The 27,101-nt window shown below is 43.5% G+C and overlaps 1 protein-coding gene across 1 annotated transcript in view; it reads left to right on the forward strand.

The window, feature by feature from the left end:
- STX12 (syntaxin 12) overlaps positions 1–27,101 on the forward strand; it is a 727,233-nt gene that overhangs the window by 593,981 nt on the left and 106,151 nt on the right. The window contains exon 7 of the mRNA XM_069623056.1: positions 26,351–26,423. Within this exon, the coding sequence (XP_069479157.1) occupies positions 26,351–26,423 (73 nt within the window). The remainder of the gene's footprint in view (positions 1–26,350; positions 26,424–27,101) is intronic.

Here is a 27,101-nt window from a genome sequence, read left to right on the forward strand (position 1 = left end):
GAAACGAGGAGAGAAGGCAGAGATCAAGTGAGTAGGAGGTGCTAGGTAGATGTTGAAAAGCAATGTGGAGAGGATAGAGCTCTGGGTAACACCACAGAGTGGTGGAGGAGGAGAAGGAACCCCTGCAGCACCTGGGCGGTCAGTGAGGAAGGAGGTCAACCAATCCAGTGCCCGGTCTGAAATACCAAGTGTATCTTGGAGCCGCTTTATGAGGATAGAATGGTTCACTGTGTCAAAGGCGGACGAGAGGTCAAGGAGAACTAGAACAGCAGGAGGGTTAGTCAAAATTTACAAGCATTTCTTCACAGGTGTCCAGGAGAGCACTTTCAGTGCCTCTGGATGTTCGGAGTCCAGATTGATGGTCATGTTAACAACCAACGAGCTCAGTGTGTTAGGTCAGTTGGGGGATGACCAACCTCTCCAGGAGTTTCCCAAAGAAGGGTGTAGTAGAGATGGGGCAGTAGTTGACCGGACGCAAGGAGTTGGCAGGAGGCTTTTCTAGGAGGGGGTGCACAAGGGTGTGCTTGAGAGAAGGGAAAGATCCAGATACTAAGGAGTGGTTGCAGAAGTCAGCAAGAGCTGGAGCGAGGCAAGAGATGTTGTCCTTAATGGTTCTGGAAGAAAAAGGGGCACACCTGTTTGGATGAGACCTTCATAGAGCGGACTACTCGAGACATCTCATCTGAAGTGATAGGTGAGAAGGAGGAGATGGCGGATGGGGTGGAAGAGAGGCCAAGGGAGGCAGGGAGCAGGGGGCAGGGGGAGGAATGGTGGGAGGGGAGGAAGAGCGAGAGAGAGGTTAGAATGTCCGTAGTTTTAGAGGAGAAATGGGTGGTGTAAGGAAGACATGGTATCAAACAGTAGGACACAGTGATCACAGTTCAATGGTGTTTATTGAACTTCAATTGGGTTTGAAAAACATCTACTTAATCCTAAATCTAATGATTGGAGCAAGCTTTGACCACCAAATACTACACGCAGTCCTAGTGGTGTCTTGTCAAGATAAAAGGTCCTATACTAATAAACCTATCACCAATCTTTATCTCTAAATACAAATGGTGCAGGAAAAAGTTTATGCAGAAAGAAAAGTGTTCAAGAAATGATATGTCACAATATCTTAGCCGTTGGCTTCCCTTGCCCACATTTTCAGCACAGGACAAGGCAACACACTCTAGCTTAGCACACTTTCTGGCTTCTCTAGCACGAGGCTGCAGTTCAAATCATCAGCATCATGGTCTTCTGTACGCAAGTCTCTTTGCCATTCAAAGTCTCTTCTTTCAGAGGGCCTGATGCAACAAACAAAGTTACTTTCTTCTTAGTATTTCACATTTATACAATTCCTCCGGTGATTCACTATTCACCTCGGGTCCCCCCTCGCCGGGCTCAGACCCATTTTAACACAAAGTTCTAACACAATGTTCTCAGGATTTTCACAGATCGAATTTCTCAGGTGATTACACTGTTCACCCTGGGTTCCCCTCTGCCGGGTTCAGACCCAATTTGACACAAAATCTTTAATCAGTGTTCCTCTGTCGGGCTCGGACCAATTTATCTACTCAATACAAACTTTCTTTACTGTATCAACATCGAAGACTTTCGATTGTTGCCAGGATTTTGCTTGACACGTTGCAGGACCACTTCGCTTCACAATTCTTTATAACTTTCCCTTTTGACACTTCTCAGCAGTTCAACTTTACTTGGGTCTTTTATCACATGCATTTTAAACAATGTTCGTTCTAGCGCTCACCATACAAAGTTGCTGCTTTGAATCTTGGCTTCACTGATGATGCTTTGTTCTTGGAACCAAGGACAGTACCACAGCGGCTGTTGATTCTCTCCGCCTTGATTACTGATGCGGGAGGGTATCTCTGACACACAATGCAGGATTCTTCAGGCTGGTTTCCTGGTTTTACGCTTTCTAATCTCGAGGATTCTTGAAAATAACGGTTCCTTGTTGGAAAGGTGAAGGGAATTTCCCTCCTTGAGATCCTCTCCTGTTCTGGTGTCTCATCTCTCGCTGAGCTGCTGTCTGGAAACTGTTGTTTCCTCGTGTGCTTTGCCTCGCTCTGAGTGTGCTCTCGTGCCCTGCCTTTTGTCCGTGTGGAGAAGCTTAATGGGAGTCTGGTGTGTGTAATGGTCAGTAATTGCATGTCCTTGCCTAGCCATTCTATTGGGCCACTTCAGGTGTACTGCTCGGCTGTTAGTCTGTTTTCTCCCATAGCGGGCTGTCCATGTGAAAGTGTTTGTGTTGTAAAAAGGGGGCGGGAGTAGAGTTCCTAGGTATCCTGCCCGGTAGGATGGGGTAAAGGTGTTGTAGGGAAGGGTATACCATATCTCACCATCCGGCATCCCACTCCCCGAAGACCCCTCACCCAGGTGATCCTCCCGCACTGGTCCACCCAATGGAACTGGATCCAAAAGCAATGGCGGTGTCCTGGCTACCTGGATGACAGATCCCCAGGGACCAGTGGGTGAGACACCTTCTGGTTTCCACCCACTGCAGTACAGAGGGCCTGGAAGTAAGAGGCGAGGTGGAGCCTGCAGATGGATTGGCTAGTTCCTTGCAGATTTTGAAGAGTTCAGCCGTGTTGGAGGTTCTAGAGATACAGGCCTGGATACCATCTTGACCATTATCTAAAGCTTACAGAAGGTTCTCCTTAATATCTCATAAGGTTAGTTCTGTGCTATGACAAGGTCTAAAGCCAGTTTGTAAATCACCAAGTAGACTATGTCCTTCCAGATGGTCCCACAGCTGATTGGTGGCAATTTTCTCTGTGATTTTCAATAGGAAAACTATGTTGGCTACATGCCGATAGCTAGAACAGAGGAGCAGATCCAAGTTTGGGTTCCTCAGCAGTGGGCTAATCTAAATATGTTGTTGCTCATGGGGCATTATATTGTCATTAAAGGAATGATTCATGAGGACAGCATTAAAAAGTGCTGAGGCGTCAATTCAATCTTTTACCGCAAAGGAAGGGCAAGGATAACAAGGGCAGAAGGTGGGATTCATTTTTGTACTACCACTGCCTCCGCAAAATCACTGCCTCCAGTATTGGACTGAAAGTGAATTGCTTATTTAAAAAGCCTTTTGTGCACCCTCCTTACAAATGAATGTAGTCCCTATTTTAATAAGAGTTATGGAAGTGACCACTTTGGAAAAGTCTTTGATGGTTCTCTTGTAAAAGGGGGCAAAGCTTTAAAAAAAAACTCTTGGTGACCTGCACTGTCTGTCAATCGGTTACACAGCACTACATTTCTATTTATCCATCTCCAACTCCTTGGGGGGAGGGAGGAATATCCTGTCCCAAAACCCTTTGGTTTTAGTATGATTTTTCACACACAATTTGGTCAATACCGCCTTCACATGAGTCCGATGGTGCTTATTATTTTTGTAAGAAAATGGAATACCTTTGATGTAAACCACTACAATTGAAATGCAGTTGGGGGCATTGCACGATACAAATTGAATCACTTGCTACTAACACAATCCAAGCTTGAGCCTAAATGCTATTTTACGTTAATCCACTCTCAGATTTTTCCCAAAACATGTGCTGTACTTAAATAAAGTTTGGTAAAAATCATGACCCCTCAATTGGAGTGAGTAAAGAAGATACCTATTCTTAGTAGACATTTTAGTGAGGGTTCTATAACCCATACATGCGATCAGTACACTTGACTTTTTGCAACAAAAGAGTGGAGAGCCTGTACATTATTATGAATGTTAAATTAACCTATTCAGCGCATTCTGATCAACATAGTCTTCGTGGTGCTGATTATCATTTTATATAACTGTAAGATACAGGAGGCTATATGGAAAACATCACAAAGGTTTTAGATGGCAATCCTGTAACTTAATTGATACAGGTCCAAGGATATGGAAAAACTGTGCCTGCAGTTCAACATTATAGTAATTTGATGCCTGCCAATTCCTTTGAAACAAAGGATATTTCCACAGTCCTGTCTGTAGCTGAATTCTGTTAAGTATTGGCTTCGTTATTGTTAGGGAGAATTCTCTCTTTAGGCTGAATTTCCTAACCTAGTGAGTCCACCAGCAGCTTTGCTGGATTTCTGGAGTTTGTTTTTTTCTCCTGCCAAGAGTGAGACTCTTTTTCTCCCACTCTTGGACATGATTTATGGTGTTCCTTTGACTGTTAATGTGTTTTATGGGTTATGGGGTCCTTTACTCCATAGGGTCTCATGTGTTTTTACTATGTGTGTTAGACAGCACCCTCCGTGCAGTAACACAGGGGTGTCATAGTGACACCCCACCATAGACTCCATACCCTGGGACTGACTACTGTCTCCCAGGGCATGTAAAGTCACCATTGGCTTTACTGGTCCCAAATTATTAACAGAAACCAGTACAAACCATCATATTGTGGACGTACTGGTCGGGGCAATTCGATTGCCCCCCGGGGTCTGTTAGTCGAGGGGGCACGTCTCCGTCCCCCCCTGATCGAGTTTTGGCTGGTGGCAGTAGATACTACTTTTTATATTCGACCGCGAATATTTCCCTATGGGATTTTCCCATTGTTCGAGGCTACCAACTTTAATTATTTAATTCTCATAGCCTCGAACATACCGCCGGTTTATTTATTTAATATTAATTCGCCGGTTGGTATTTTTTGCCAGGACTCGATTCTAAAATGGCGTTTGTGTTCTCTTCTGTGACTCCAACCCAAGTCGAGCCCTTTGTTCCACTTTTTGGCGGGCTTCTCCACAGAAGCCTCCAAAAGTGGTGCCACTCTGTCTGGGTACCACAGGGGGCGTGGTAGGGGTTTAGGCACCCTGGACTGAGTTACCTTGGTAACTCAAGTCGCACTCTTGTGTGATTGCCCAACCACTTAGCATGTTTGATTGACAGCTAGGCTGAGCGAATAGGGGTATGCTGCATAAAAGCAGGGCTTTTGGGACTGGAACTTCAGAAGTCGCCACAAGACCTGAGAATCCGACGAGGGAGAAGCTGAGCCGACCTACCACGACGACACCACCGGTGGAGCGCTGCAGAACCGACTCACCACTTCCCGACGACAGAGAAGATCTCCCGGCTTCTTCCCCTGACTGGTGGGCACAACCAGTTTACCTTCTTCTTTTCGCGCCCCAGACCAGTTTGTGGTCGAACTGCCCGTGCGAAGCACCCCGGCAGCCGGATAGCCACTTACCACTGAACCGCGAATCAAAGGACTGCGCCTTGTACCTGAGAAACTCTGCGGCTGGTTTCTTCCCTGGCAGTGCAACGGACTCCTGTCTTCCTCCCCGACGAGATCCTCTCTTCCCCTGGACAAAGCACCGACTTGCATCCGCTGCCAGGAACAACTGCCCCCGCTGGAGTGTTCTCACCACTTTAAGGTACCGTGTCCGCCAGGCCTCCCTTTCTAAAGATTTCTACAAGGTAATAATAACCCCTTAACCTTCTGGACTGGGCTGGCCGCCTTGACCCTCTAACTGGTCCCTTTCTTTGATCCAACTCCTTTTTGAACCGTTACAAGACTTTTGTGCACTGCAACCATGTGACCTTGGACACATTTCATTTTGATCCTCTTAAAGCGGATCCGGCCTACTGACTCTGAATTCATGGTGTTACTTTGCCTTCCTCTCTTGTTGTGTTCGTGAAAAAGTGTTGGGATCTGTGTCAATTTATTCTCTGCTTTTCTCTCCCTTTTTAAAACGAATTATTAGAGTGCCAGCTACGTTAAGCGCTCACCGCTGTCTGAAAATAAGTGGGGCTTTACTTAAGACTTGTCTAATATTCTTTGAAGGGAGTGTATATCTTTTAGTGACCGTGTTTTTGAATTGCTTACTATTAGTGCTTGTGTGTTTTTCTAGATGTGGTTTTAAATAAATAATTATATCTCTTTTACACCAAGCCCTGGTCAGTGTTTACTTGTTCTATTGTGTTCTCTTGACCTATTGTGAATACTCTGTATACTGCCTAACTCTTCTTGAGGGAAGTCTGACTGCTCAGCCACAGCTACCAAGTGAATCTGTGTGGTTCAGACTGCTACCAAGTGGGTTTACTGCCAAACACCTGTAGCCCTAAATCTTTTGTAGTGGTCCCAGAGGGAACTGCACAGGTTTCTGCCTAACAGTTATTTATGTACTAGAAAAAGGAAAACATATGTCCTTGATTTTTCAAGTGCAATCCTTGAAAATGTCTTTCCGTGCACATTATAAACAATGGCGTTTTCCTTTTTGTTTCTTTTTTCATCATTTGCAAGAGCAGCTATTTTTGTTCCATTATAAAAGATCTGCCTTCTTTTTGTCCAGTTACTTCCTTTAATTCAATTGCATATGAAGTGATCTCCTGCACACTGCTTTCCCGCTCACTTATTCCAGATTCCAATTGCAGACCAAGCACCAGAAGGGCCTCACAGAAAGCGGGTCTATTTGTCTCTTAAACTATTTGTTGCATTTCAAAATGCATGATGGAAGTGATCAAATACTTACTTCCTTGCTCACATTCCAATAACTCCTGCTCCACAGACGAAGTTGTGGTTTAGCTATCGGGCATATTCTGCATCTCCACTTTAAACAAGTCAAGACTTATATAGGACTATCGTAAAAGATTACTTCCTCCCACAGATTCCTCCTTTTAGAAATATTTTCCAAGCGTAGGTCTGCCTTCTGAAACTTTTTCAGCCACCAGGGGCACACTATGGCTCCATTTGGTGGTGTTGAGTCTGGACATGTCCAGTAAGGTATATATGAAGCTGGCTGCACTCCATGACCCCACGTGTTACTGTGCGCTGTGACAAAGCCCGGAGTTGGAGGTTGTATTATGGTAAAGTTTGGGGCCCAGGTTTGCACCTGCTCTCTGCTAAAGGCCGCATAGGGGGCGTTTTGCGCATCCTGCACGCTTCCCAGTCTATCGCCAGCCTCTTAGAACAACATTTTTAGACTGCCAACGCAGTTTGATGTGCGAATAATTGCCTAGAAGGAAGAGTGATAAACAGGGATGGTTACTTCCATGAAGCTAACTTGCTTTAGCCCAAGGGGAAGTGTACCAAAGGAATACAAAACGAGAGACACACTAACGAGAGTCACCATGTAGTCTGAGAGGCAAGTTCTTGAAGAGTCTCCCTTTTCCAGCCTGTTTGAAGCTTGAGAAGCAGGGGGCAGAGCCCGCTGTTCTTTGTGGGCATGCCTATGGCTGTTTCTGGGATAGCTGTGTCCTTGTCTGGAGATTTGCTGCTTTTTCGCATGTAAGTTCTATTACTTTTGTGATGCCTGTCACTATTTGCCTGGGCCAAAAGGATAATTGTATTCTTTTATATCCTGCAATATACCATGACCTTAATGTTGTGCATGTCTATTTCTTGCAGTTTTCTATCTGGTCCTAATTTTTCATCTTTTGAATTGATGTCTATCTCTTTAGGAATATCTGTGCAGATGTCTCAGTAATCTTATTTCTCTTTTTATTCCTTTCTACCTTCCTCGCATACTTTACGCCTTGAAAACCTAGGTCTTAGGCAGAGGATTTTATTCCAGCCAAATGTATTAATCAGTTTTCAGGCAGTTTTGCTGAACTAAAATTCATCCTAAATGCTTCCCTATCGGGTTAAGGGGTTAGGGGGGGTTTCCACTATCACTTGCTAGCCTTGATTACACAATCCTAGGTAACTTTGGGCCAGTAAGCAGACTTTCCTTCCTTGGCAAGCTGATTGAAGGGCTCGTGACTATACAGGGATAGGCCGTATCGAGAATAGCAATCTCTTGACAACAAATCAGTCTCGTTTTCCTTCTAGGTACAGCTTTGAGACAGCTGATATACAGGTCATCAATGGGATTTGGATAGACGGTGGTGGTGTCTCTTGGTGTTGTGGGATCTCTGAAAGGCATCTACCTACATGGAGCAAGGGACCCTTTGTTCCATTTTGTGGAGTGCCCCAGGGTTCCACTCTCCTCCCATCCCTGGTCTTTAACCTTTATAGGGATGTGATAGTGTCATTGGTAGATGTTCTCCGCCTGGGGAAATGTTTATCAAACCCTCTAGTCTTGGATGGTTAAGGGTGACCTAAAATTCAACTTGGCCAAGACAGTTTTATTTTATTCAAAGCTGTGCAAGTAGCACAGCCCTGCATTCCAGCTCTTTCTCTTTAAGGACGCTACCCCTCCGTTGCCGGTTTTGCTAAATTGCAGTATTCCTATTCTCCAGGTTTTGTTCCTTAAGTTGCATGTCTATAAAGAAGCCCATCTGGCCCAATATCAAATTTACATTTTGCAGAAATGAAAGCCTCCATTTGCTAGCAAATGCTTTCAATCATCTTATTTCACTGTATAACACTTTGTGAGCCTTTGGACAAAGGACTTGCTAAATCAGAACACAAAATACAAATACTGCCTTTAGAAATGTTCACAACTGAGAGTTATTAATAGAGTAACTAGTTTGCTTTATGCTAGCTGCCAGTTTGCTAGCCTTCTTACAGTCCCCTGTATCTGTCTCTCCCGTCTACAAATAGCGTGTTTTGTTTGTACTTCTCTTTTGGATGGCTCCCAAGATCTGCCACAAATGCGTGGAGGGCCACTGTAGCCACCTCCCATAAATATTTGCAGGTCACTTTTGCAAATGTTCGATCAGGAGCATTTAAAGAGCGTATAACTAACATGAATAGTCTAAATAGAAACACCCTCATTTAACATTTTGGTATAAGGACCTACTCAAACTGTACACTCTCATTTTAGCCACCTTCATATGATTAATAGTTTGAGTTGGCTGATGGCAGTTTGTAGTTCTTCGTAAAGCCCCAACTATTTTAAATTAATGAGCTTAAGGTTCTGTTAGAATCGACATTGGTTGTAGAAAAAGCCACCCTTCTTTGTATGACTGGTAAAACAAAATAAAGCAAATTACTTACCTGTGGGTCAGTGGGGTCTGGTGTGCCAGTTATTTTAAAGATAAATGTACAAATTAAGGTTTCTGCATCAACAAATAAATTACTAGAATGTTGAGCGAGAAATAGTACGGCTGTGTTCTACTCCACAAACATATGGACAAAATAATCGATCTTGGAATGTGCCAATACACATTTCAATGTGTGTTCAGTTGAAGCATCCAATGCTCCGGGGACATGCGCACATTATGTGAGTAGAGGCTCTGTGTGTAAATGATTGCAAGGGATGCTACATTTATAGTTGTGTACCATTTTAAACCTTTGTGTGATATCATATTTTTCATGTTGGGTTTTCAAAACTTGTTTAACCTCTGAGTGAGTACATAAAAACAATCGCTTGACCATGTGAAATTGCTGGTGTTAAATCAAAATGATATGTCAAAACAGAAGGCTGGCATTAAGCATAACCTCTTTAATTAGCAGAATGTTCAACACTACAAGCATAACGTGGCATCTACCTAGACCTCCTCTCTTTGTTCATTGATTTACAGACTGATAAATATTGATTGTTTTCTCTGTTGGCTGCTAGTCCTCCTTTTGCGTGTTTTTCATGCCTCTTTTAGGTCTACTTCAGCCCAAGTCCCAGAGTGTTCTCCATCCTTATCCCATTTCATGCTGTGTTCTCTCATCCCTTTACATACCATGGTCCTGTTTTTCTCCCACATGAGGGAACAGACCATCTGCCTCACTACCTACACAACCCCCAGTAGTAGGAAGAAGTCCTAGCACATCTGTAGGCATTTCACAGTGAGAATGAAGACGCAGCAGTCAGTGTGTTTGGGGACCATACATGATCTCTTTAGTTAATGTGACGTTTTTGAGAAACCCAGAGCTTCTGGTTTGCCAAGGGAGATACCTTGTATTTGCAGTTAAGGCGATTTAGAGATGCTTTGGAAACTAAAGTGCATTTAATTTATAATTTGATAGCAAAGAAACAAACAGTGCCATTTAGTTATCTAGGTTAATTTGTACCCATTTTACGAATGTTCAGCGCATCCTGGCCAATCGGGAATAAAAAATTACAGGCAACATTAACCTGTAGGTGGCAGTTTATGCTTGCTTCTCAGCTGCTGTACTGAGCGTTCTGTTTCTGCCACTTGTTTACCATTGCCTCGCAATCCTCCGCCTTATGCTCCCCCTTGACTCTCCACCCCTTCCTACTCTGCCCTACCCTCTGCTGCTGGGTATCCGCACTTGCTGTGCCCTCTGTGGGCCATCCCAACGTTGGTGCACACATCTACTTCAATGTGCTGGAAAAGCGTGAGACACACACCTTCCTTCTCTGTCCACAGTGCCATAACTTCATGACAACAGCGCCACACTGGGCACCAGCAGCACAGCCCTTGCTTGCCGTTTACTCCTGCTTTCTGGATCCGCAGCTCTCTATCCTGTCTCATGCCTCCAGCCTTCAGGTGCTAACAACATTAGCACTCTTAGGGCGGGGGACGGGAATGATTTACGGCCGTTATATATTCAAAGCCCTCCTTAATGGACCTCACTTCTCTTGGCATCATTCACAAAGGCTTTCCAGGTGCCTAGGGCCGGAAATTTCACTGTACGGGTGCTATGGCTTAATTATTGACTTGTAATGATTGTTCATTTGGATCAAATGCACCAGTAAGGTTTGCCTAGGACTGAGGCCAGTTCTAATGAGGTGGGTCAATTTGGTTCCCATGGAATGCTACACTGGCTATATAACGTGACTAATGAGACACATACAGAGACTCACCGTAAGCTAACAGATCAGTCACCATCACATATAGTAATACCACAGCCAACTAGCCCCACCTCGTACGTCCTCTGAAACAATAGCAACTGTACTGTTAGAAATATACATATGGAAATAAGCAGAATCACCAAACCCAACGGCTCCACCACCGTCAACTGAATGGAAATGAATTACATGTTTAGGGAATATTACCAAAAAATGCACTCTAATGCCGATATTGTGTCAGAGGACGAGGTAACGGAATACTTAAAGAACACCAAGTTACCCACATTAGATAGGGTAACCAATTAGAAATTTAGCAGCCCACTCACTGTGGAGGAAATTAGAGGCCATAGCCTCCTTGGCATCCAGCAAGGCCCCTGGACCTGATAGCATCAGCATTGAATTATACAAAGTGTATCAAGATTTCCTTGACCCTAAACTCCTGAGGGTATGGGAGGAAGCCTGCACTACAGGCTCACTGCTGCCCCTCTCTCACTGAAGCGGTCATAACAGTCCTACCAAAACCGGGAAGACCCCCTAATGCAATGGTCTCATACCGCCCACTCGCTCTAATAAACACGGATGAAAAGATTTTCAAAAGAAACTTTAGCCAACAGACTACTACCACACATGTCTACATTGATACACCCGGACCAGTCTGGGTTCATCCCGGATAGATCCACGGCCCTAAACTTGAGAAGGTTGTTTGGAACAATGGCACAGATCGACCCGGATGTCCCTGCTGCTGCGATGGTACTAGATGCCGAAAAAGCTTTCGATTCGTTATCATGGAACTTCTTTTTCGGGGTTCTCAAGCGTATGGGAATGGGGGAGGGCTTTAAACTGCTATATAGTGATCCTAAAGCCAAGATACGAACCAACGGGAACCACTCAGAGGAGATAAAACTAGCCAGAGGAACGTCAGGGGTGCCCATTCTTCCCCCTACTCTTTGCGTTAACAATGGAACCTTTTCGAGCAAGATTCGAGAATTCGACAGACATGGGGGAATAAGAATACGTGGAGCCACACAGATAATTTCGCTATATGCGGACGATACGTTAATATATTTAAAACACCCTGAAACAAACTTAAAACCAATCCTCAATGAAGTCAGTAAGTTCAGTACGCACTCTGGATATAAGATCAATACAATGAAATCTGAACTATTCCCTCTAACTGATACTACAAATAAACCCAAACAGCTACATGGGATGAGATGGTCAGCATAGACTGTGAAACACCTGGAAGTCGTAATGGCACGATCACATAAACTCCTGTATGAAAGAGCCCACTCCGACTATCTAAATACACTTGAGAACAAATAAAATCTTTGCGGCAAATTACCGTTGACATTAATGGGCCGGATAGCCATTTTGAAAATGATCGTTGCACCCAAACTCCTATACTACTTTACTTACTATACCGATTTGGCCAGGTAGACAATTTTACAACTCACTCCGGAAACTATCAGTAAGATTTGTGTGGGACAGGGGGGGGGGGACGCTCAGCTGAAATGGGAGTCCCTCACTGCACCATATAGCAGGGGGGGGCTTGCCGCCCCTGACTTTTAAATTGTACTACCTAGCGGCCCAAGCCCAGTATGCGGGACTATGGTATAGCTCGGATGTCATGTATTCACACATATATCTTGAGAAACAGTCTGCCGCACCTGTAAAGGCTCACTCCCCGTCTTACACATGCATAACCAAAAAATACAAGACACCCCAATGGGGAATGAGACTAAGAAAACAGGTTGCAAGAGTTATTTTTCTTTATATAGAATTGGCATCCAGAGAACTCTGCTCCCTCAAGAGCACTTTACAAAAACATGAACTTATCAAGGAGAAAAACATCATCAGTGACGTCATTACGTATGGGACTACAATTGCTCGGGATTGGATGAATGACATGGATAGATATAGAAACGTGTGCGCTGCTTCATCCGGATTGGTTGCTCCGTTGGCAGGAGGGCGAACGTCACGTGGTCCAGCTGCCAACGTCCAGGAGGGGTGAGGGTTAGGTCACGGTGAGGTAGGGCGGACACTAACTAAGCTAGCATGAAAAACTACCATTAGACATGTAATAAACAATGATCATTAGTATACGCTTAAGTAAATCCTTGTAAACCTATAAATTGCATTCATATAAACATAACATCATTCATTAGGACTTATATGGAGTACCGGGCTTAGGGGTCTTGGTCGGTGTGATAACATCGGTCATGGGGTGGGCCTGTGCGCATCAAAGCAACTATGGGGCACGCTGAAATTTGTTCGTTCTAGGGTGCAATATACTGTGACAGAGGTCTGGTTTTAGTAGGGGGCACAGTGGGGTGGGCTCCACAGCAGGGTCAAGCCTCTGGTACATCAAGAGAATACATTAAGGGGCACAGGGTTATAGTGGCAGTAATTTTCCAACAGCGGGGTAAGAGGGCACAGGCAGGTTTGTGGAGATGGATGAGCTACAAGTCATGGTTCGGGCCGGTTCACACACAGGGCAATGATCTCAGAGGAAGAGTGAGATGTTACATTAGTATATTTGTTTCATTTGTCCCCGGCGCATCCGTGAAAAATGGAGCTGTGAAGCTTTCAGACAGTCAGAAAAGGTGGGGGCCATGAGCGCTGTGTGCACGGCGCTGCAGATGGGAGAGAAGCCTTTTCGTATTATCGCAGTGAGACCTAGTCCAAAGATGGTGTTGAGGGTACACAAAATGGAAGCCAAGTATCTCCCACAACAGCCCCACTTTCGCTAATGTTAGCATACGGGCAATGGAGGCGTCCCCCGCTATTGTACGAGCAAGTCGTCCACATCGTGCTGAATGTGTGAGGGGGGCCCTAAACGACCTCTTGCTCCCACACACACCAGATGACATAACGACGACCCTCATATATGATTATAAAACCGACAATTGCCCCTTCGTTCCATTACGCACCACGCTGGATGCATGAAGACAAATACTATCCAAACTAAAGATCATGAACCCATATAGTAAACACTGTTGTGGCATAACCCTGATCCCCCCCCCCCCACCCCACACAACAGACCTTTATATCCGGAACTCATGGGACCCGGAAAGGGAAATGAAGATGGGTGACCTCTTTCCCGAAGGGCGGTTTGTCACATTGAATGAAATCAAGAGTAAACTTGGTAACAACCCCGTGAAAACATTACAATACTACCGCATGCGAGCTGCAGTGAAACGCAAATGGCTGTAATTCCCTAAGGAGCCTGACTCCAATGAATACATAGAATTGATAGTCCAACCTGACAACAAGAAACTACTTTCGAGACTATACGTAATTATATAAAATGGCATGCCCGCACCCAGCTCCTTGAGAGAGAAATGGGAGGGGGACACTGGAACAACTATAGACTAACATAAATGGTAGAAAATATGTGGTCTGACAAAGGAAGGATCAAGACTGATGCAATATAAAGTGCTGAACCGCCTGCACTACACCCCCAGGCACATCACAAAATTCAACCCACAACAAGTTCAACGCTGTCTGAAATGCAATTCAATAGTGCAGACACCATTCATATGTTGTGGAAATGTCCCCGATCGCGGAATATTGCCATAACATCGCACAAACACTATACAAGATGACCGGGATACCTCAGACACCATTGCCACTGAAGTCCCTACTCGGTGACATAGGCAAAGTAAACATCAAAATTCGTAGACTGTTTAATTTTGGTTGCATAATGGCAAAGAAAGGCATACTGCTACGATGTAAGGCAAAAGAGGCACCGACATTGAAGCAATGGCTTACTGAAATGGCATATGTAAACAACTTGGAGGTATGCTACATACAAACTGTAACTACAGCGTCACGACCCAAAGGTATATGAGCCCCATACCGATCTTATGTGGAAGCAGTCACACGATCCCAAACGCCAAATCCACACGATACAATGACGATGTAATGGATTATGAAGATGAAACAGGGATGTAGCGATAGAAATTAATGTTGTTTTTTCCCCTTTTTTCCTCTTTCTGTGCTGCAATAGACGCTATGCATGTCATGAACTGTATATGAACACTGTATGCTAATGCCATATGTTAAATACAATTGTAAAAGAAAATATCTACATATGGAAGAACTAGGTGGAATAGACTTGGAGCTGACTTTGTTAAATTGACTTACTTTAAAAATAGCTTTACTCCCTACTCGCTCCTTCAGGAAATCACCATTGATATCCATGATTATATACTTGACAAAGAGGTTGACATAATGGCTATAACGGAAACGTGGCGCAAAGACCCAAGTGGACCTGTTATTGACTTGGCTACTCCTAAGGGTTTTAAATTCTTTAGCCAGAATTGAGACCTAGGAAGTGGAGGGGGGGGTCGCACTAATATAGCCAAATAAGAAGTATGTCTTTTCAGACACTCCATGACTTGTGAAGGCTGTGAGATATCATATCTCCTCCCCAGTACTTTGTACTAATATTATTGTGGTATATCGGCCACCCAATGAGATGCCTAATTTAAACGAAGGATTCATGGGCATCTTAGCAGTGTCTAATCAACCCAACTCCTCTACCTTACTTATGGGGGATATTAATAGGTGAAGAGGAAATGATGCCGACAAAGAAGCTCTTTCCCTTGGGCAAACCCTAAAAATCATTGAAGTGCCATTCACAATGGTGTACCCACACGTATCAAGGGCAATATTTTGGGCTTGGACGCTTCTATGAACTTGCAGATTAGCCCTATTATTACCGATCCTTGTGTCTGGTCCGCTGGTCCGATCACTCTTATTAATTTGCAGATTACTCTGCCAGGAAAGCAAACTCTGGAATGTAATCCGCTCAAAAGCATTACCAGTAGGAACCTAAAAAAAGTAAGGCAGGATGATCTTAACAAATGTCTACACAGTATTATGGAAAACACAATAGATCTGATCCTCTGCACACCCTGCAAGCAAGGTATGATCGTGACTTGGAGGAAATGTTAAACAAAATAGCGCCTTTGAAGACAAACATGGTACGGGATCTGCTGAACCATTGCAGCTGGTTTTTTCCAAAGGCGAAGAGGAAGACGGAACGTATTTGGAGTAAAAAATAAAATGGAGGGAAATAGAACCACATGGAAGAACATTAAAATGCCATACAGAGAAGGGCTATTTGAAGCAAAGACCAATTATTTCAACAGTGAAATTGAAAACTCTAGCAATAACACTAAAAAGCTCTTTGAGATCTTGAGAAGCTTGTTAAGTCTCATTTAAAATCGGCTTCTCTTACCACCCTATGACCGAGGATTGTACAAACATACAACAAGCTTTTGCTAACAAAATTGCTGGGGCATATGCAAGCAGTGCCTCAGAACCTGTCTCAGTTGTGCCACCTGAGAAGGATATAACAACTTCAGTTGAGAGCCACTCACTCTTCAGTTTTTCGTCCATCTCGGTTCCTGACATGGAGAAAATATTGAAGGAAATGCTCCTAACATCTTGCCCGGGTGACACTATTGCTGCTAAAATGGTACTGAACAACATTTTCTCTATTGCACCTTTTATAACCCATTTTACCAATGCTACCTTCTTTCATGAAACAGTTCCAGACAGTATTAAGAAGGTTGTAGTTACCCCATTATTAAAAATGTAGGCCTAGACCCATAAGATAAGTGTTACACCTATTACGAATGCCCCTTTCCTTTTTTTAAAAACTGTAGACAGTCACCACCATACAGCTACAAGAAAACCTGGACTGGGCTGATATCTTGCACCCCAGACAGTCTGGGTTTAGATCCAACTATGAAACGGAAATGGTACTACTGGATCTCCAGACATATGTTGGACATTGTTGATAGGAGTAATGCAGGGCTGCTGATGCTGCTTGAATTTCTTAACAGCTTTCGATCTTCTTGATCACAGAAAGCTCCTCGCTCCATTATCCTCTGTAGGGCAATGTTAGTCCTCGGCTATTGAATGGATTGAGTCATTCCTCTCTGACAGGATGTCCAGAGTATGCTGGAGGTAGGCACACTCCACCCAGAAAACATCTACCTGTGGAGATCCTGTGGGCGCATGCGTGTCCACATCGGTTTTTAACGTTTACTTACGCCCCCTGTGTAACAGGGGCGGCAAGATTCACAAATTATGCCGACGATATGCAGTTGTTGATTGAGTTGAGCAGTAATTACGTCAAGGATACCAGGAAAATTCAAGATATCTACAAGCTGGTAAAAGCCTGGATGGCAGCCAATTGGCTCTCTGAATAGTGCTAAAACTGTGATTTTGATTTTTGGGTCCCCTCAAACTAGAATGAAACAGACCATCCACCTTATGGCGATTTTGCGATTTGCAAAAAAATCGCAAAATGTGCCATTTCCCGCTATAAATCATTAAATGAGCGCGAAAAAGACACGTTAGCTTAGTGTGTCTTTTTTCGCACTCATTTAATGATTTAGAGCGAACACAGCTGACTGCTGATTGCAGCAGCTTGAGGGTTAACACCTCCGGCTCTGCGTTGCAGGCCCAGGATTGGGGGAGGGTCACACAGGCCTGGGAGCTGCACAGCATTTGGCTGTGACCCCAGGCACCTCCAAGGCTCTTTGAGTGCCCGCCCTGCCGAGCTGACAGAGTTGGTGAAGCATAGCCAGGTAAGCACTGGCCTGTCCGCTCATCTGCCCCCAACTCAGAGCACCCAAAGAGGCCACTGGACTGTTTTCATTACTGGCGCTCGACAGGAAAGTAAATTACTTTCCTGTCGAGTGCCGGAAAAGAAAGCATAAACTTAATGCTTTCTGCCGCTCGTCTACAATTGGTATCATGCAGCCCAGCCTCATGGCTGGGCTGCATGATACCAATTGAAGACTCTCGTAGCTGTATTAATTTCAAATTGCTTTACAATTATTGTAAAGCAATTTGAAATCAAGGCTGGGCTGCATGATACAAACGCTCGTAGCTGTATTTGTTTCAAATTGCTTTACAATTATTGTAAAGCAGTTTGAAACGAATACAGCTACGAGAGTCTTCAATTTGTATCACGCAGCCCAGCCTTCATTCAAGGCTGGGCTGCATGATACAAACGCTCGTAGCTGTATTCGTTTCAAATTGCTTTACAATTATTGTAAAGCAGTTTCAAACGAATACAGATACGAGAGTCTTCAATTGGTATCATGGGCTGCATGATACCAATTGTAAAGCAATTTGAAAACGAATACAGCTATGAGCGTTTGTATCATGCAGCCCAGCCTTGAATCAAGGCTGGGCTGCATGATTCCAATTGAAGACTCTCGTAGCTGTATTCATTTCAAATTGCTTTACAATAATTGTAAAGCAATTTGAAACGAATACAGCTACGAGCGTTTGTATCATGCAGCCCAGCCTTCAATCAAGGCTGGGCTGTATGACACCAATTACGCACAAAATTGGGTGTTTAAATTTATGAAAGGCAAATGCCATTCGTCCTGTGCAATTTTGGTGGTTATGCAAAGCCAATTTAATGATATATGCTTATTTCACCTTCATATGCTAGTTTCTGATGACATCACATGCCATTGCATTTGTTGATGAGTCCCCCCACTTTAATTTGTAGGACTTGACCCCTGGTAGTGTTGTGATGTCATTTCTGTTTGTGGGTGTGTTAAGTCACCATGTGTGGGTGGCATAACCAAGGAATGATGACCACCCAAGAGAGTTCATTGTTTGGCTAGGTATTATAGGCTTGCAGTTACTGCCACTGCATTGCCCCTGTGTCTTGGGCCTCACGGATTCCTTCCATGGAGAAGTGTAGAGTTGTTCCCCCTCTCTCCTGGGGTCATAGGACAAGCGAAAAGCAAACCTATGGGCTTCAACCAGGGTTACACTTTTGAATTCAAGCCTATCTGTTTATTTGCTTTCCACTTGTCTGCTGGAAGTAGTGGCGCAGCACCATTTCCATGGAGCTGATCAGGCAATATCCCCCCACCACAATCCAAAATGTTAGACTGTGGTGACTCGACCTGGCTGTCCTACAGAGCGTGGCCAGACAGAACACATTTTGTTCCTCACTAACAAAAGCCTTGCAATTACTTGGTTTTAGGCTAAAAAAGATGTTAAATGATATATTTTTCAACATTCGAAAATGCCGCAAAAAACGCAGTTGTGTGCCGCAATTTTTTATTTTTTGTGCCGCAAAATTTTCCATTTCATGCCGCAATTTTCTGGAGGGTCTGATGAAATTGGACTCCTGTTATTTTTACATTTCTCCATTGATGGCCTCTGCATCAAAGTACAAAACAAAGTCAAAACACTCGGTGTGGTACTGGACTGTTGGTTAGGTGCCGATGCCCAGGTGGATAGTGTTGAAATGTCCCAGTACCACCTCAGATTACTTAGACTGGTGAAACCCTATGTCAAAGCAAAAATTGCAAAATCCTAGAGTGTGCCACTATTATTTCCACGCTAGATTATTGCAATGCGATCTTGGGCGGGGCGAATAAGAACTGTACAAATAAATTGCAAACACTTCAAAATTATGCTCTGAGAATCATTAAGAACATTCCTAAGAGGAATCCTATTACCTCTGTCAGAAAGGAACTTCAGTTATATCCAGGATCCTCTTCAATATCATTACACTGACACATAAATGCTTAAATAGATCTGCTCCTACATATTTTAAAGAAACTCCTTCCCCTACCTCCACAGACATCCTTGCTCCAGGCCACTTCGCCATGGCGCCCGACTCCCCTGCTTCCTCATGACCACACATCGCAATCAGCACTTGTAATTTGCCATCCATAGTGACTGAGCCGCAGCACTCGATTGTCAACCAAGTTAAGTGGCTGCTACTGGCCTTCTGTTCTGCCATGCATTATTACCAGATTGCTACTTAACTGGCTATGAGCAGCATCACCCGTCTAACAATGCCTATTTTTGTAATGCTACAGAATTGCTAATTAGTTAGGCCAATAATGCCAGATTTGACTCTGCAGCCCGTTGCTACTCACCATACCCAACTTGTCGAAATTGTACCTGTGCACTTGATGTAGACCCACGTACCATGAGGTGAGGCTTTCCCAATCTGTGCTCCTTTATGTCACATCTTACTCATTATTACCCTTACTTTCATCGAAACCCCCCTGCTCCATGAGAGCGGCTTCGCCAGTTAGTACGCACTCACTGATTCTTTATGTAATCATTATGAGCACTCTTGCATTTGTTTTTATGTACTATGTACTATGTACTTTCTGTAACTAGCGCCTAGATGCCTTTGGGTTTTGAGCGCTGAAATGAATGCAAATAAATCTAAAATAAATAAATTAAAGTTGCACCCTGCAACCAAAGGGGAGAACAACCAGATCCATTGATACCTTTCGGCTCATATGCCCTAAGGTTAAGAGAACAAGAGGGAAAGGATGCTTTCATCAAGGATTCCTGTTCAGGCTACACACGCTTGAAATGAATTGCCGGCTGAACTGCGTAGAGAAGATTCTCCTCACCTTTCGTAAACAACTTGAAACAGTATTATTTGACACCGCTCTATACACATGATGATCCATCAGCAGAATTTTTTGTCTTCTGTTTAGTTCTCTTGATGTGTGCCCTGATGCCTGCAGCGTGTAAGTAGAAATCAAATAAATTAAATAAAACAAAGCTCTATCAGAGCTGCTACTGCGTTCTTGATTTGCAGAATGAAAATGCCCTGGTTACAACCACGCTTTTGAAATCTATTGGCAGGAGATCTGCAAGCTTTGCTGTGACATGCTGAAAGCTAGCACCCTTCCTTGATGCAGAGGACCGTAGCTGGTTAGGCGTTTTATAGAAATATATTCCTTGTGAGTAAAATGAGTGGCCACCATAGGCATCAAGACTCAAGGCATCCGAATGTGGGTGTGTTACTGCCTTTTCAGAATAGATCAAATTATACTTGTTGGCTCAGCTGGTAGCTCTGTGATGTGAAATACCTGTCTGACCTAATTTATGCAGATGGCTAGATCCTTTCTAGCAAACATGAAGTTTGAACATATGGCGTACACTGGATGAGGGATCCAAAAGCCGTCCACCAAGGCTAACGGGCAGCTAAAATGAGCAAACCAAAGGAAAATGGTGAACTGAAGTTGAATAGGGGTCTGAAAAATGTGCACAAACATGGAGTATAGGTAATTGCAAACGACAAAATGAATCTCCACGCAAGGAAGCTAAATGATCAAGAAATGCTGCAGGTAGCAAACAAACCAACCACCCTCTCCACACCCATGATACCTAGGCTATTGGAGTGATCCTGCCATCCAGATGACAGGTTGATGGCTGCATGCCCTCCAACGCAAGAATGTGATTTTGATCAAGACACACATGTGAAATGCTGTTAGAACATTTAAATTGTCTTTCCAGAACTGTAAGTGAGAGCTGATCCTCATCAGGGTTCACTTGACCCTAAGGAGGATGCAAGAGAGAAATGACTGAGGGATCAATTACCTGGGAATGTTTTCATCAAGTTGGTTGCCTTTGTTATAGCGCCACAGCATATGATAAAGTATGGTCCTTCGTCCTATATTCCAGGATGCTTTTCTTTCAATCCCCTGTAGAGTGATAATGCCCTGTGCTCCCTATCACAACCCATAATGGTCTGGCTATTTAGCAGTGCCAAGGCTGAAAAGAAGCACATTCTGAAAATAAATTCTGAAATATACAACTGCTCACAATCTCAATAATGGGATAGCATGAACCTGTGCATCTTCCATAATAGAGAAAGTAGTCTTTAGAAATGGAAAGCGAAAAAGATTTAAGGCACATGGTTCATGTTCCTTGGAATTTCCGGGTAAATGCCCTATACATTTTATAATTACTATGTTGTCCATATTTCAGTGTGTGTCAACACCCTATGCATAATTTAGTGTAATCCTTTTTAATGTTTTCCTTCTCAGTCTCTTACAAGGTTTCTCTGTAAGTGCGCTTCTGCCACTGTTTAAATATTCTTTTCACACCTTTATTAGGATGTATCCTACAATGTTTCTTCAACAAGTGCATAAATATAAAAAGGGATTCCCGAAGTTTATCTTTTGAGGGATTTCCCTTTCCAGGATTGGTTGTGCAGAATCAAACTGAAAGTCACTTACTGCAGAATCCTCATCTACAAGGTTGACGCTAAGGTTTCTCTAGTTCAGCTGAGTAAGAAAGAGCAAGCTGTTCAATTGGCAGTTCACTTGTCTCCCTTTGCAGGTTTCTTTTGCACCCTGGTTGCTATAAGAGACCTTGTGTGTAAATAGAGCAAACCGAGCTAGAAAGCAACCGAATGCTGTACAATAGAGGGAGTAATGGGAGCGTTTTCAGTTTTTGCCTAAATTGAAGGTGTAAGGGACCCACATGGAATATGGTGGTGTTCATGTGATCTACCTCACTCTACAGCTTAATCATTCACCAAAGTCTAGCCAGGTTCTTGGACCTCCTAATTGAAAGGTGACCTTAAGAATTGAACTTCAGAATCATCCGAAAACATTCCATTAGGAATCTTTCTTGACATATGGAGGTTCTTGGTGGATGCCATTGAGGCAGTCCTCTGACTTTCAGCATAAAGGTTAAAGATGATACTCTTTCCGGAGATCCTGCACACCAAGAGTCTTCAAGACGATTCACTTAAGTTGGTTGCCTGGAATGTGAATAATTTTGACCTTTCCAGTAAAGGTAGGGCAGAGTTACTTAATGGCAATGCCACAAGAATGCCCTCAACCTTCTGGCCATTTGTGGCACCAGTCTGCATACTGTTATCAAGTCAAAGACCAAAATTCTTGTCTTGACTGCATGCCAGGTTCGCTCCCCATTAACTGCATGGATTTTCTTATGGGTACTTTCACCACCAGGCTGTTTGTGAAAAAGGCAAAACTGTTTCATTCTGCTCTGTATAGGCAGGACAATGTCTCAGCAATGAAATATAGCAATGAGATATGGCACTATTATTTTGCCAGAGGCAAATGATTCAAATCTGCTATGGATAAGGTTTGGCTTTTATGTGTTGGCGGATTGGAGCTGCCACCTTCTCTGAGATTGTAGTTTCTGGTTCTGAGTGGAATTCCTAGCGATTCGGAGGGCATACCATCTGCCCAGAAGAACCGTTTGCCTTGCATCACACAGTTTATCTTCTGCATTTAAGCTGCAGGTCTGATCCAGACCCAGCAGCCTCTAATCTGTTTTTGCAGCATTGGCTTTCTGAGGGAGAGGAGAGAGGTGGGTGTTCTGCTTGGCCCCCTTTCTGAATGATAGTACAGCGTTTTCTCCAGATCCAGAGTCTATGGTCCAAACAGTCCTGCTCCCTCCTTTCTGGTCTGCTCAGACCTGGTAGTTAAGTTGCACCACTCTACTCCTGACTGTGCTGGGCATCTTGCTAGGATGCTGTTGTAAGACTCTGAGTCCAGAGGCCTATGGATTCTTGATAAACAGGCTCATGCTAGAATTTCTGGCTCCAGGCACTTGCATGCACCAGTCCTCTGCCTGGAGCATTCAGGCTCTTTGGTACCTGGAACAGGACTTTGATCTCACATTATTCCCTGTGGCCTGCTTAGTTTGTTTCCCCTCTGAACTTCAATCTGAAGCTAAGTGGAAAAGGGGACTCATATTGATAGGTTTCTGATGGTCTGCAATTATGTGGGATGCTCTACTGTAATGACCTGTTGGTCTGTAGATTTGAGAATCATTATGCCAAGGAGGTATTTGGAGCCCTACTACAAGAAACCTTTCAAGTTACTTTACTTTTTTCAAAACGTGCTGGACAACTGGTTTCTCTCTCTGAAACAGTTGTCCATTAAACCAATGACCCTTTTATGTTCTTTCAGGCAAGGTTGGCTCCTGGGGGCCTCATACATTAATGCACTCTGCAAAGTCTTTGCTTGCAAAGTGCATTTCCTTTTTGGTGTCTGTGAATAAATACTTCTCCTGAAACAGTTTGCTGATTGGCCCATTTGTTGTGGAGCTTTGTGAAAGACTGAGGATGTTTGCTCATCAGTTTAATAGTATTTGAATTTTTTGAAGAGAAATATACATACTCTGTCTACCTCATGTAAACGGTCAGAAATGTGAGAAGGACACATAGGTAGTTTTCTCACAAGTCGCCATTTTATTAAATATGGGGTGAGACAAACACCTATCTTCCCCTAACCTAACCAGGAATTCCTGACCTAACAAACTAAGGCCAAAGTAAAGTGACCTAATGTCCATATGTATCTGTCCATCACACTAATACATACAACATAATCAATCATACAGGAATTGAAACATAAAGATTATAAACTGGAATCCTTTTGACCAGGGTTGGAGCCCCTTCCCCTGGATCAATTCAGGATCTTTCAAACCAAAATGAAATTTCAGGAAAGTTCTTTTTACTATCCAAGTTCCACTATAGGTAGAATACACAGTTCTTTTCATCCAATATGTCCTTCGCTTAGGAATGTAAATATTTCAGTTCCAAAAAGGTTTCTTACTCTTAAGACAATTGCTAAGGTTTTCACAACCTTCTGTTTCGCAAAACAAAAATACTCTTTCTTCATACATCAAATCGAAAGTCAATGTAAACGTTTTTTTCTCTGAAGACAATCACTTTTTTTCACATCACATTTCTTCTTTGCAAGCAACACCTTAGTCAGGATGGTTAATTTATAAAGTTATACTTGAGTCAAGATGGTTATACAACAGTTCATCAAAACACAGTAGTGGAATTGCTACCTCTTTTCCACCAAAACCTTCTACCACATTCACAGTACTTCAAATCATCTTCTTCCTGGTACACTCACCTGCCAGGACTAACCACTACTTGTCCCTTGGTGTGCCCGCTTTCCAGGATAAAACTCCTACAACTTGTACTTTGTTGTGAGGCTTGTTCCAAACTTTCCACACATAAATGTTCAATGGAGAAAGTTGAACTAACACCAGCTTCCTAGGTAAGTCTTTTGGCTTGCAACACAATTGGCTTACAACTTCATCCACAAACATGCTGTACAAAAGAACAATGATTGTCACATTTATCTGTTTCCCTTAGGCAATTCAGGTTACAGTTCTCTCCCCCTTGATCCTTTTTACAAGGAGGGCTTTTCTGCTGCAGTCTCTGATTTCTTTCTATATCATCGATTGGCTGCTGGCAATGTAGATCACAACTTTCTCCCAAGGGGTATCTTGTTCTGGAACTGCTACATTCAAATTGCCTCAATGCCACTCTGAGCTTTCTTTGCCTTTGGCACTGCAGTTTATAATGTCCCCTTGTTGGATAGCCCTCTTTAGGAAAATGGTATCCCCTTTGTTTTTTATCACTATCCCTTGTTGGCTTTCGCAGTGCGGGTTACAATATTCTTCTATTCGGCATCTCCCTTGAGGGAGGTTGAATTCACTTTGCTTGATTATTGCCCCCTTTTGGCTTTGGCAATGTGGGTTACAATATTCTCCTATTCAACATCTCTTAATAGGAGAGTTGTGCCACGTTTGCTTTAATTTAAAGGGTCAGTATTAAAAAGGTGCATTCTTACACAGCGGTCTACTTCGAAGCGCCCCACAGTCAACTATATCTTGCCAACTCATCGGTATGTCCTGGCGTCTCCTTCTGACCCGCTGCTTCTTCTTTGCTCATCTGTGCTTTTTCTGGCATTTGACAGCTCCGGTCAGCCTTCCACTGCTTGCGCTGTCTGTCAATGGAGCTTTGACTGCTCCAGACGCGCTCTGGTGAAAACCTCAGACAGGGGCGAGATGCAGGACACAGAGCTTCTCTCTCCCTCGGGACAGCTGGCCTCAATAACGCTTTGCACTGCGCATCCTCTGCATCTTGCAGGGTCCCCAACCTCCGCCACGTTCTCTGCACAGCATCCCGCTCTAAACAGAGCCGCAACTCCAACTTCTGCTTCCTCCTGCTGCTTCTTCTTGGCCTGCATCTGAAAGGCCTGTAAATGTTTAAGGATCCGCTCCAGTGTGTGTAGTCATAACCACTAGACCGCTCAATATAGTTCGGTAACTCTGGACCCCTCTTACTCGTCTAAGTACCAAGAGCATTATGGGACTTAAAGTCCATAATGTTCTTAGTTTTAAAAACAAAATCATCAATTTTACAATAAGCCATCACGACTGTAGGATCATTAGGGAAATTGTTCAGAGGGTTCTCTCATTCCTCCTGACCTGAGTTCCATTTTTATGTCAAGTAAATTAAGCACCCCTCTTGGAGAGTTGTGCACAGACTTTAACAATGTGTTTATGCCATCCTCCATTCTCACCATAAAATCGAGATTTCTCTTAAGGTTGTGAGATGGAAATATGAATTATATGAATGAAACAGCAGCTGGCATTTACTCCCACCCTTCCCAAACCAGTTATTTTCAGAAATATGCTGCTTGATAGTGCAGCTATCATTGTTAATGTTGCTGTAAATTGTCGTGTTCATTACCTTTCTTGCCCTTGCCTATCACCATCTGTCCTTTTCAGTTCTGCTGAAATTAGGGCAGTTTCCTGGATGCTTATCTTGACTTGTTCATTCCGTGGCCATGGTCTCTGATGGAGATATTGTTTTGAAATCTGTTGGCTCTCCATCAGTCTGTCTGGTATTGTAGTGATAAGACTTCCCTGCGTCTTGACCAGAAGAGATGTGTTCTAGGTGGTTGCCACAGCATGCTTGTCTGAGTTCTAAGTTCTGATTCTACTTTATGATAAGCTGCTGAGTGTGGGGCAATGAAAGATGTGATGCTTAAAGCTAGCCAGTGTATATGTAATAAAAATCAATTTTCCAGATCACCACCTCTAGAGAAATGTCCATTATTCATAAAACTGTATTTGTGTGATTTTTCTATCGCAGGCAGACATTTTGGATGTTAATCAGATATTTAAAGACTTGGCTGTGATGATCCATGATCAAGGTGATATGATAGGTAAGTTCCTATAAATTTGATCCTAAATGAAAAAAGTAATTGGATGGTCTATTGAATTTCTTTCTCAACATCCACATTTGTATTCCAACAGTGTAATTGTTGGGTGATTTATGACCGAACAGTTTTTCAGTGCTCCTTTCGGTATTGGAGCACAACTGAATTCCTGAAGTTTAATGTTGATCTGGGAGGCTTTTACTAGTATTCATTCATTCATGTTGTCATTTGTTATAGTGCCTTTTACCATAATTATGGTCCCAACACGCTGTTGTTTGAACGACCTCGGTGGGACTAGAGTCCAAATATTTGTGATAGTTTGGGAGGTGCTATTATGCGTGTGTGCATTTCAGCCATTAAGGTATGCGAGGGTGGCCAAGACTGTGGTAGTTTTCCATGTCTAAATAAAGCCTGTATGGCTGCAGCAGATGAATACTATGGGCTAAGGGGGCGGGGGGTTGTGTTTAAGGCTATAGTTAAGATTTTGGTCAAAAGCAAACTAAAAGCCTACCTCCTTGCCTCTCTGTCACTCTCTTGACCTACCTCTCCCCTGCCTGCTAGCTAAAAATGTCCCCTCGCCTCTAACCTGCCCCTGTCTCTCAATTTACCCGGCCTCCATTCTAGCACTTCACCCATCATGGTCACGTCCCAAGCACAGCTTGCCGTACCACCTACCTGCAGTTA

This window comes from Ambystoma mexicanum, chromosome 11 (assembly GCF_040938575.1).
Source record: "Ambystoma mexicanum isolate Mex_15411 chromosome 11, UKY_AmexF1_1, whole genome shotgun sequence".
NCBI lineage: Eukaryota > Metazoa > Chordata > Amphibia > Caudata > Ambystomatidae > Ambystoma > Ambystoma mexicanum.